This window comes from Cystoisospora suis, assembly GCF_002600585.1.
Source record: "Cystoisospora suis strain Wien I chromosome Unknown contig_8068, whole genome shotgun sequence".
In the NCBI taxonomy this organism is placed as follows: Eukaryota; Apicomplexa; class Conoidasida; order Eucoccidiorida; family Sarcocystidae; genus Cystoisospora; species Cystoisospora suis.
Window position 1 is genome coordinate 4,351 of NW_027160851.1, and position 10,230 is coordinate 14,580.

Consider the following 10,230-nt stretch of genomic DNA (forward strand, 5'->3'; position numbering starts at 1 on the left):
CGCATCCTGACCATTCCTTTCCTTCTTTCTTTCGATTGAAATCCTGTTCTTTCTCTTTCTCTCTTTCTTCCTTCAGCAGATGATCGAGAAAGAAACAGAGAAAATGGCATCTCCATCATCTTCATCGAACAACCCTATTCGAGGGGGAAAGGAAAGGCATTGGTTCTTTCGCGTTCTCATGTGGACGTTAGGAGGTTTGGTTATATTCGGGTGTCTCTACGGCATTTACGAGCATTACTGGAGCGATGCTTCAACTCCCGTTGTCTCTCACTTCATGAAGAAAAGACAACAAAAGCTCCAAGAAGAACAGCAGGCGGCAGCCCTTGGGGAATCTTCTTCAACGGCTCTTCTTGACAATGTCTCTTCATCTCCTGGAGATCTTCAAGGAGAAGTAAAGCCAAAAGAAGAGACGGGGGAAGGTGCTGAGACAGCAAAGAAAGAGACGACAGAAGTAGCCCGAGAGAGAAATGAACAGGAAGAAGAGGCAAAGAATGAGAATGACGTGACGACGAAGAAAGATCAAGAGAATGCAAGAAGTAAGAAAGAAGATCGAGAATCTTCTCTATCTTCCATCACACCTCAAGATTCTCACCCGGTGAGATATAACTTTCTTAGCAAGAAAACAGATCACCTGATGACTCTTTCCCCAGGAGAAGGGGATCAAGAGAAGGAAGACGTTCTTCCTTCTCATGACATAGCAAAACAAACAGAAAGCCCTATGACCAAGCCGAGTTCATCTTATCAAGAGACGTCTCTTTCTTCAGCCATGAAAGATCTTCTTGCACCCTCAAATAACGAAGAGTCTACTAAGAAAACGCTTACAGGATCGAGCGACCAGCAAGAAGAGAAGCTTGTCATTTCGGTCTTATCTATGAACGAGAAGGATGAGGAAGCGGAGGATCTACTTGTATCTTCTTCGAAAAATGATGAAAAGACAAGCAGTGACGATCCATCAAAGGCAAACTCGTAACAGAAGACACGCACATCAGGTGTACATACACTCCAACAATATACCTGTACACATATAGATCTATATGGGTACATGGATCATTGCGATTTTCTCTCCTTTTTTACATGGAGAATCGAGTCAAATCGATGCTCCTTTTTCTTATTTCCCTCTGATGAAGTTCATCCAGTCAATTCACTTATGTCCATACGTGTATATATGCATGGACATATATATATATATACCGATAGATATATATATACCGATAAACACCTATATGTGTATGTGTATACATGTGCACGTAGAGTCATCTCGTTGATCTGTCTTTGTCATTTCCAGGTAAGATGACTCTTTTTGTCTTTCTTTGTAGATACATAGGTGTCGGGATAGATATCTATAGAGATCAGAGTGAAAGAAAGAGAAGTCTGCTTAACGATACTGGAGAAGATAGGTAGATGGAAATACACCTGAACGGCTTCGATCATCATGATATAAGTCTTTTTACTTCCTAAACTTGGCAGTTTTCCTTCCTCTCCCTTCTCAATCTCTTTCCAAGAAACGTCAGGAAATAAGAAATATGGCTATCTCTCCATCTCCCTCCCCCTTCTCGCTCCATCACGAAGTGAGGTGCAAACAACTTAGCCGAATCTCATCTTTCGAGATGGATCGAAAGAAAGAAAGATAAGAAATGGCCTTCTTTAGAGACAGATCGAAAGAAGAAAAGAAAGAAAAAATCTGTTAGAGAAGAAGAGGCTACGTCACATGAAGAGAACCCATCAAAAATGAAGACACTTGTATAGAGACAAAGCTTTCTAATCGTAAGGTGATCTCTCTACCTTCTTCTATCTTTACTTTCTTGTAGATGGCTTCTTTTCATTCTTGCCTTAGTGAGAGTTCTTCATACAGGAAAAGAATCGACTGAGGTGTCTTCCGTTTTATCTAGATGAATTGTAGCTTTGCAAAGACTTTCTTTCACATTAAGAAATCTTCTGGATAGTCACCTTTCCAGCATATTTCTCGCGATGAAGGGGAGATAGATCAGAGCGGTTTTCTTCGAGACACGGATCTATGGAGATCTACTTCATCAGAAAGACAGACACTCCTATAAGAAGCTGATGGATGGAGAAGAAAGAAGGAAAGAAAGATTGCAAAGCACCGAGTCTCAAAGGAAGGGAGAACTTTATTCCTGTGTGAAAAGAGAGAGATTTTCCACAAGAAAAGGCGTGTATCTGAAGCAAAGACAGATTTGCTGCCTCGTCGGTCAAATGTGAAGAGACTTCTTCTTTAGATAGGCACAGCAGACAAGAAAAGCCTGACCCACCTATCTATCTATTTGCATCCAATTGGAAGAAGATGTGAGGTGTATATACAGTTGATGTATACATCTATTCTATTGTCTTCTTGTTTCAAGAGTGAAGAGAAGCCTCTTTCTTAGACCTCTGTCTTTCCTTTTTCTCGGAAGTCCTTTCTCTTCTCTTTCCTCTGCCTTTTCTTCTTCATTGTCAAAGGAGAGTTTTCCCAACAAGTAGAAAGAAGATGAGAAAGAAGAAAAGAAACAAATCGCCATGATAGAGGAAAGAGAAGAAAGTCGATAGAACAAGGTACGATATTCTTCTCTTTAAGAGAACCGCGGAGCTCTTCATGAAAAGCTCCGCTACTTATCTCCCGTGTTAAAGAGTCGAAAGACGAAGACGAAGAAGACTAGTCGCTGTATGTATCGACTCTCTCCATTCACTTCGCATATGTGCATACCCACACAAATGCATATTCATATATATACAGAGATACACATTTCTATGTCTATATATATATATATATAGACATGTATATACATACATATACATATCTATGTCTACACATATGTATATATACACAGAGAGAGAGCTCGTTTCCCTCCTACGTTGTAGGCTTGCAGATAGATAGGAGCTAAGAAGGCTGGTTCGAGTCATCTCTCTCCCTCTCTCTTTTCAGCTCTATACCCCCATACTTATCTTACAGGGCCATATTGCATGTATATACATATATCTGCATATGCATATACTTAGGCAGAGAGAGACATCTATATACATAGATCTATATAGACAGATATCTATGTATTAAGCCTATCATAGAGCATGCCTACTGGTAGAGTGGATAGGAGAAATATAGCTCGTGGAACACCCCTGAAAGAAGAAGAAGAAAAGATACTCTCTACCACTCAGGCGTGTATACATCCAAATATATATCTATACATGTATGCTTAGATATACAGATGTGTATATATCTATATATGTGGAGAGAGAGATCGATAGGGAAAACAAGATGGAGAAATCTTCATAAATTTCATCCAGCCTAATCGATGCATTCTAAATCTTTCTTTCTGTCTTTCTCACTCTTTCTTTCTCATTCTCTGGAGGGTGTATCTCTTTATCTATTCTCTCTCTCTCTACATTGTTCTCTGGAAGCTTTTCTTCTTCTTTTCGCTCTAAGCGAAGCAGTGAGGTATCTAATCTAATGGAGAAAGAAAGAAAGAAGAGAAGCACAGATTCTCATAAAGAGATGTATTAATGAATCTGTCTATTTATCTATCTCTCTCTTCTTTCCCATCTATCTATCTATCTTTAATCTATCCTTAATCTATTAATCTATCTATCCTTCTTTCTTTCTTTCTTTCTCTTTCTGCTCGTCCTCTTCTTGGACGCTTCCTCTTCTTCTTCTTGTCGAAGTAGAATATAAAGAGACAACTAGCTAGATAGCTAGACAAACATAGCGTTTCTCTCTGTCTCTTTGATAAGGTCTGTCTGAGGTGTCTAGACACGTCAGACAGACGAAGTGAAAGAGAGAAAGAGACAGCATGAAAGATTCTTCACCTCACACCAACTTCTCTCTCTAGTCAAGAGAAGGAAGAAAAAGAGCAAGAAATGCAGAAACCTTCTTCTCTCATCTCCTGTCTCTTCGAGATAAAATGCACGAGGGGGAGAGAGAAGAAAGAAAAAGAAAGAAAGAAAGAAAGAAAAGAAGCTCTTGAAAAGAATGGATTCTCACATAGAATGAAATCTTCAAATATAACTACACTGTACAGACATATCTATGGATATAGTGCATGTATAAGTCGGGTAGACTTATGTACATCTATATATCTACCTATACATATGTATATACAGATATGTATATGTACTGTATATCTAGGAGATGGATCCATGTATGAAATATAAGGGTGTACGTAAATATGTATAGGTATGTAGATATACGGAGATACTTGGATAATTTAGATTTTCTATGATAAGACTCCAGCCTCTCCTCTTTCTTCTTCATCTTCTCTCCTGTACTGCGTCGAAGACGAGATCGGCAAGCGAGAGAGAGAGAGAGGGATAGACGGGCGGTCGTTCTTTCAAAGAAGGTAAGAATGATAGACGAGGAGACTTTTTAGGAAGAAGAAGAGAATGAAGAAAGGCTAGAAAGAAAGTGCTTTCTTTCTTCCATGAGTTTATATAGAGGAGATAAATCGATACCTAGCCATATGTCACTTCGATTGTCTTCCCCTTCACCTCTCGGTTCTTCATCTTCTCTCTTCTCTCCTCTTCCTTTCTTTCTCTCTTCATAAAACTGCTCCTCCTCCTCCTGTTCATCCTCTTCTTCTTCTCCTCTATAGCTTTCGTCTTCTTCTTCTTCTCTTTCATTCTTCACGCCTTCTGCTGTATCTATCAAAGAAGTATCAGACAAAAGCGAGAGACGTGAAGTAGAAGAACGGCCGCTGCAGATTCTCGGAGTCTCGTCTCTGCACTTCTTCTTCTTCTCTTTCTCTCTAGGGAGATCTCTGAGAGAAGAAGAAGAAGAAGGGGGGAGAAGAAGACCAAGGGTCCGATGTCTTTCTTCTTCTTCTTCCTCCTCCAAAGGTATATGCCACACATCGTAGTAAGAAGAAGAAGAAAGAGGAAAAGACGAAGTCGCGACAGAAGCGGAAGAAGAAGAAGAAGACCGACAAGAAGAGGAAGAAGGGTAGAGAGGGGAAGACGTTCCTTTTCGATTTTCGAGAGGAGGAGGAGAAGAAGAAGAGCTCCACTTAATTTCTCTATCTCCCTTGTTGACCGCCTTCTTCGTTTTGTCTTCTTCTTTCTTCTCTTTATCAAGACTCGTGTGTGTATCTTCATCTTTCTCTTCTTTCATTTTCTTGGTCTCTTCGTGATACTTCTGGAGAAGAAGACGAACATGCAGAAATTCACCACCGCTATCATCGATGCTTTCGTCCTCTTCTTCTTCTTTCTCTATGACAGGCTTGATAGATGTCTGTCTATTCTCTCCATTCAGAAAAGATAAAGACGAGAAAAAAGAAGAAGATAAAGATAAAGAAGAAGAAGAAGAGAGCTCCCCATGATCTTGATCGAGTCCATCGGGTCTTCTTCTTCTTTTGCCTCCTCCTTGTCTTTCACGGTCTTCTTCTCTCTCTTCGCGAACCTTCTCACCCGTGTGGAATGAAGAAGGAGAAGAAGAACATGCGTGAAGAAGAGGAGGAGAAGAGGAAGAAGGCCCAAGAGACGGGAAATCTTTAGAGTGTGTTTCGCCCCTCTTCATTTCTTTACTTGTAGGTAGGTCGATCTCTTTCTTCGATGCCTGCATGAGGTGCGTAACAGGCCTCGACATGCCTACAGACAATAGAGGTGGATCCGAAGAAGAGCATACCAAAGGAAAAGAAGAAGAAGAAGAGAAGAAAGAAGAAGAGGACGATGGCTGGTGCTTGGATAGTTGAGACAGTTTGGCACATCGATGTGAGAAAAGAGCCGGAGAAGAGAAAGAAGCTCTATCCGTATATGGAGGGTGATCATAGTGAGACAGAGCTTTCCTATTATTTCGATAAAGAAATTCATTGATCCTCCTAATCTTCTCATCTTCTTCTTCTGTCTCTCCTTCGTGGGAGTGATAGGATCCGCCGCAGTTTTCTTCATTCGTATAGAGAAGATGATCTTCCGGATTCTCCATGAAAGGCGACAAGAGATCTGCCGTTCTTCTTCTGCTTGTTGCCATATCTTCTTCTCTCTCGTGAAGTCTCTCTCTTTTGCGGTCTCGTCTTCGGCTTCCTCTCGGATCTCCTCGTGGGATCTTATCATCGCTCCATTGAAAAGTATAGGGAAGAAGAGAGAGATCCCGCCAATGTCTAAAAGACACTCGATGCTGGGCAGACAATCGATGGTCGCGGAATCGATCGTTCGTCACAAGGGGGAGAGGAAAGAAGAAGAAAGATCTCCTCTTTTCTGAAATGATCTCTTCTTCCTCTTCTTCTGCTTGTTTTCTATCTACTTGCTCTTCTGCTTCTTCTTCTCTGTGGAGATGGTGAGACAGAAGGTCATCCTTCAAGATCTCTTTCTCTTCGTCTGCTTCTTTATGTCTTCCTTCTCTGGAAGTGTTTACACTCGTGGACGAGCGTGGAGGTTCTTCTGCTTTCTTCGTCGCCTTCTGCATGTTCTCGAGATGGCGAGAAAGAGGATCGACGTAAGAAGAGAAAGGAGAAAAAGAAGAAGAAGAAGGAGAGAGAAGAAGAGGAGGAGAAGTAAGAGATGCAATAAGATGGTAGTGGTCGTCGTGTGCCCCTGTATCGCATACATAAAGACACCGAGACTTCCTCCATAGATTCAAGAGATAGCGATCTAAACATGTTAGACGCCGATACTCGGGCTTCTTAAGAGAATGAAGAAAAGAAGAAGATGTTGAAGAAGGATAGCAAGTGTCTTGCCTCTTCTTCTTCTTCGCTTCATTCTCTTCTTCTCTTCTCGATCTATCTTGGAAGGAAAGACCTGTATGATCCAGGCCAGAGGAAATCTCGGAAAGAGGAGAAGAAGAAGAGAAAGAAGAATCTCTCGATTCTCTTGCGTATGAAAAGGAAGAGGATGTACAGAAGGGAGATGAAGAAGAAGAAGAGGTGGTGGTGGGAGAGAAGTCGTGTGTTTGATCTTTCTGATCTTCTTGCAGTCTTACTGCTTGATCCTTCTTGTCTTTCTTGCTGTGAAGAAAACCGGCTCGAGAAGATCGATTCGGAATAAACACTTCCCTCTCACATTCGATACATAGCCCCTCACGACAGAGAAGATCTCCTTGTCGAGACAATCGATATGCAAGAAGGCTTCCATCGTCTAGCTCAGGAAAGTGATCCAACTCTGGAGAAGAGGAAGAAGAACAAGAAGAAGAAGAGAAAGAAGAATTCGCTCGATAACGACGAGAATGAAAAGAAGACGAAGAAGAAGAGGAACGCTTGGCTGGAGAATGAGGGTGATTAGGATGTCTAGGAGATGACACCCCAGGTGTACGTACACCCCAACAATAGACAGAGGGAAGAATAATGAGAGGGCGCTCTCCTCGATTTAAGAGCTCTCGTCTTACTCTTTCTATCTGAAGATAAGAAAAACTCCCGTCTTCGCGATTTTGTCCATTATACGCGATGTTCGCTCCATCCAGAACAATCGTGAAAGACGGAGAAGAAGGACAAGAAGAGATGGGAGTGGAGCTATCTAAAGTAGAAGAAGAGGTTTCTTTCTTGTGTCTTCTTACTTGATTTGAGAATAGAGGTCGTGAATAAGATCTAGATAAAGATCTTTCGAAAGAGAGAAGGTCTCGCAACTGTCGCAGGCCCAGCATAGAGGAAAGCTTCAAGACACCTAAGCGTAGAAGGGATTTCTCTCGTTCATCTAAGGGAACGCGATGAAGATGCCCTCCGCACCCTGTACATACACCGTAGAAACGATACCGAGGTGCTGAAAAAGAAGAAGAAGAAGAGATCCGATCAATGCCTTGTTTCTCTGTATGAAAGGGGGGGTGAGAATGAAGAGAAGATGATGCTGACTGGCCTTCTTCTTCTTGTTGATAGCGAGAGATCACACGAGAAAGATGTAAGAGAGAAAGATAGGGAGCAAGACGCTGGAATTGGCGAGTCAGGAAGGCTGCTTCTCTGGTCGACAGAGGAGAGACATGCTTTGTCGAGGTGTCAAGAGATCTGAGAATTTCTTGAGAAACTTCATGAAACATCTCTAAGCATCTTAGCGATAAATGAACCTCCCTATACACCTCACATAACAACTCATGGATTCTCCTTCTCATCTCTTCTTCTCTTTCTCTCTCTCTCTCTTCTTCTTGTTCCTTTTCTCTCTCTTTCTCTCTCTCCTCTTTTGTCTCTTGCTCTCCTCCTTCTCTCTCCGACTGCAGAGACCGCTTCTCTCCCCTCACATTGGCTCTCTCTTCTCGTCTGTAGAGAAGGTAAGAAGAGAGGAGCTTCGTGAGTTTTCTCCGGAGTGTTCTTTCTTTCTCCAACTGTCGATAGAGGAGCTCCCCGTCTCGTAGAAAGAGAGAGAGAAGTTGCTTAGGGGAGAGAAGAAAGTGTTCCTCTCTCATAAGATCGAGCAGTCCTTTCCTCTTGAGAGAAAGATACCCATAACATTTCTTCTTAAGATAATACCTTAAGACAGAATCGAAGGCCTTCCTATTGATGGGAATACCTCGCCGCCGCATGCAATCCATCATCTCCTTGGCGTAGTGAATGTGCCCTGTAAGAGCTGACGTATAGATAAAGGAGCTTCCCAGATCCTCGTGCTGAAGGCTTGGAGAAAGAAAGTCGTACTTTTCAAGAAGAAAAAGAACTTCTAAAGCAGAAGAAAAATCTCGCAAGTGCCCCGCTAGATTCACTACGCCACTCGCGCTGTTGAGAAAAGGCGAAATTACAGAGGTATAGAAAGACCTAGAAGAAGAAGGAGAAGAAGAAAGAGAAGAAGAAGAAAGAAAAGAAGAAGAAGAAGAAAGAGAAGAAGAAAGAGAAGAAGAATTAAGAAGATGGAGGAGGAATTGCAGATGGATTTCTAGATAATGAATGGCCTGAGAAAGATCTCCTGCTTTGATAGAAAGACCGATTGATCGATGTCGCAGACTTATCTCTCTCTTCAGTTCACTGGGAAGTGTATTCTTTTTCTCCTTCATCTCTTCGCTTCTCTCATCCCGTGGTATTCTCCAGACGTCTTCTTCGTGTTCTTCTAGACGGAGAGGTCTTTCATAGCCTTTTCCCTTCTTTTTCTTCTCCTTCTTCTTCTCTTCATCTTCCTGCTTCCTTCTCTCCTCTCCATCCTCCCTCCCCTCTTTCCACTCCTCATCGAACCTCGCATCTTCTTCTCTCTCTTCTTCTTCTCTCTCTCCTTCTTCTCTCTCTTCTTCTTCTCTCTCTCCTTCTCTGTTGTTCTTTTCTTCCTTGTAGATGTCTTGTGAAGAAGTCTGTGCAGAAGAGAAGAGCGGGAGAGTTCGCTTGGAGGCTGTCCCTTGGAAGAGATCTTTGCCTCTTCCTCTTCTTCTTGTTCTTTTCTTCGTCTGGAGGAGATGAGAAATTTGGAGAAAAGGAGAGAGAGAAAGAAACAACCGAGACCGAGACTGAAGAGAAATTTGAGAAGCAAGAGAGAAGAGAGAAGATACACAAAAAGAAGAAGAGGAAGAAGAAGGAGAAAGAAGAAGGAGAGAAGAAGGTCGAGGCAAAGAAAGAGAGAAAGATGAAGAAGCAGAAGAAAACACTGTCGGTGTAGAAGGTGTTTGAGAAGGAGAAGAGAGAGAAGAAGAGGAAGAAGAAGAAAGAAAAGAAAGGAGAGAAGAAGATATGCTAGATGAAGAGGAAGAAAGTGAGAAAGAAGAGAAGCCCAAAGAAAGCTTTCTCTTTTGAGAAAAGAGAGATGACGGAGGAGAAGAAGAAGAAGAAAGAGGATGATGTGCAAGAGGAAGAGAAGATGAATGGAGAGAAAGAGAGGCTCTCAGCTCTACAGAATGAGAGAAGACAGTGAAGAAGAAGAAGAAAGAAAGAAGACAAAGAAGAAGAATGGAGAAAACGAACCCTCTCTTCTTTCTTTCTCTTTTCACGGTACGAGATAATGTCTTTCTCCCAGCAGAAGAAAAAGAAGAAGAATCGTTTGTCTCTTTCTCTCTTCTTCTTCTTCTCTTCTTCTCCTGACCGGTAGGAGTAGGCTCGGAGTTCGCGAGGAGAGATCTCTGTGAAGGATGCTGATCTACTTGCAAGAAAGAAGAAGAAAGAAAAAGACAGTGAGAAGGTCCATCCATACTCCTTCCTCTTCTCTTTCTTCTTCTTCTTCCTCTTCTTCTTCTATCCCTCTCTTTCTACTTCTTTCAGTTCTTCTTGCAGCTAATGTCTCGTCACGAGGGAAAGAAGATTTGAGAAGAAAATCCCTAGAGAGACACCGCAAACGAAAGAAAGAAAGAAAGAGTGAGAAAGAAAGAAAGAATTTAGCAGGGAAGAAGGACACGGATGAGCGGAGAAGAGACAAAGACACACA

At 42.0% G+C, this 10,230-nt stretch overlaps 1 protein-coding gene across 1 annotated transcript; it reads right to left on the reverse strand.

Moving 5' to 3' along the window:
• Positions 1 to 4,351: 4,351 nt before the first annotated feature.
• On the reverse strand, positions 4,352 to 9,699 carry CSUI_010719 (uncharacterized protein; the record flags this gene model as incomplete). Its single annotated transcript, XM_068070821.1, has 1 exon — positions 4,352 to 9,699. A coding segment is annotated over one exon (5,346 nt), but the record flags the coding sequence as incomplete, so codon positions are not given.
• Between the last annotated feature and the right edge of the window lie 531 nt (positions 9,700 to 10,230).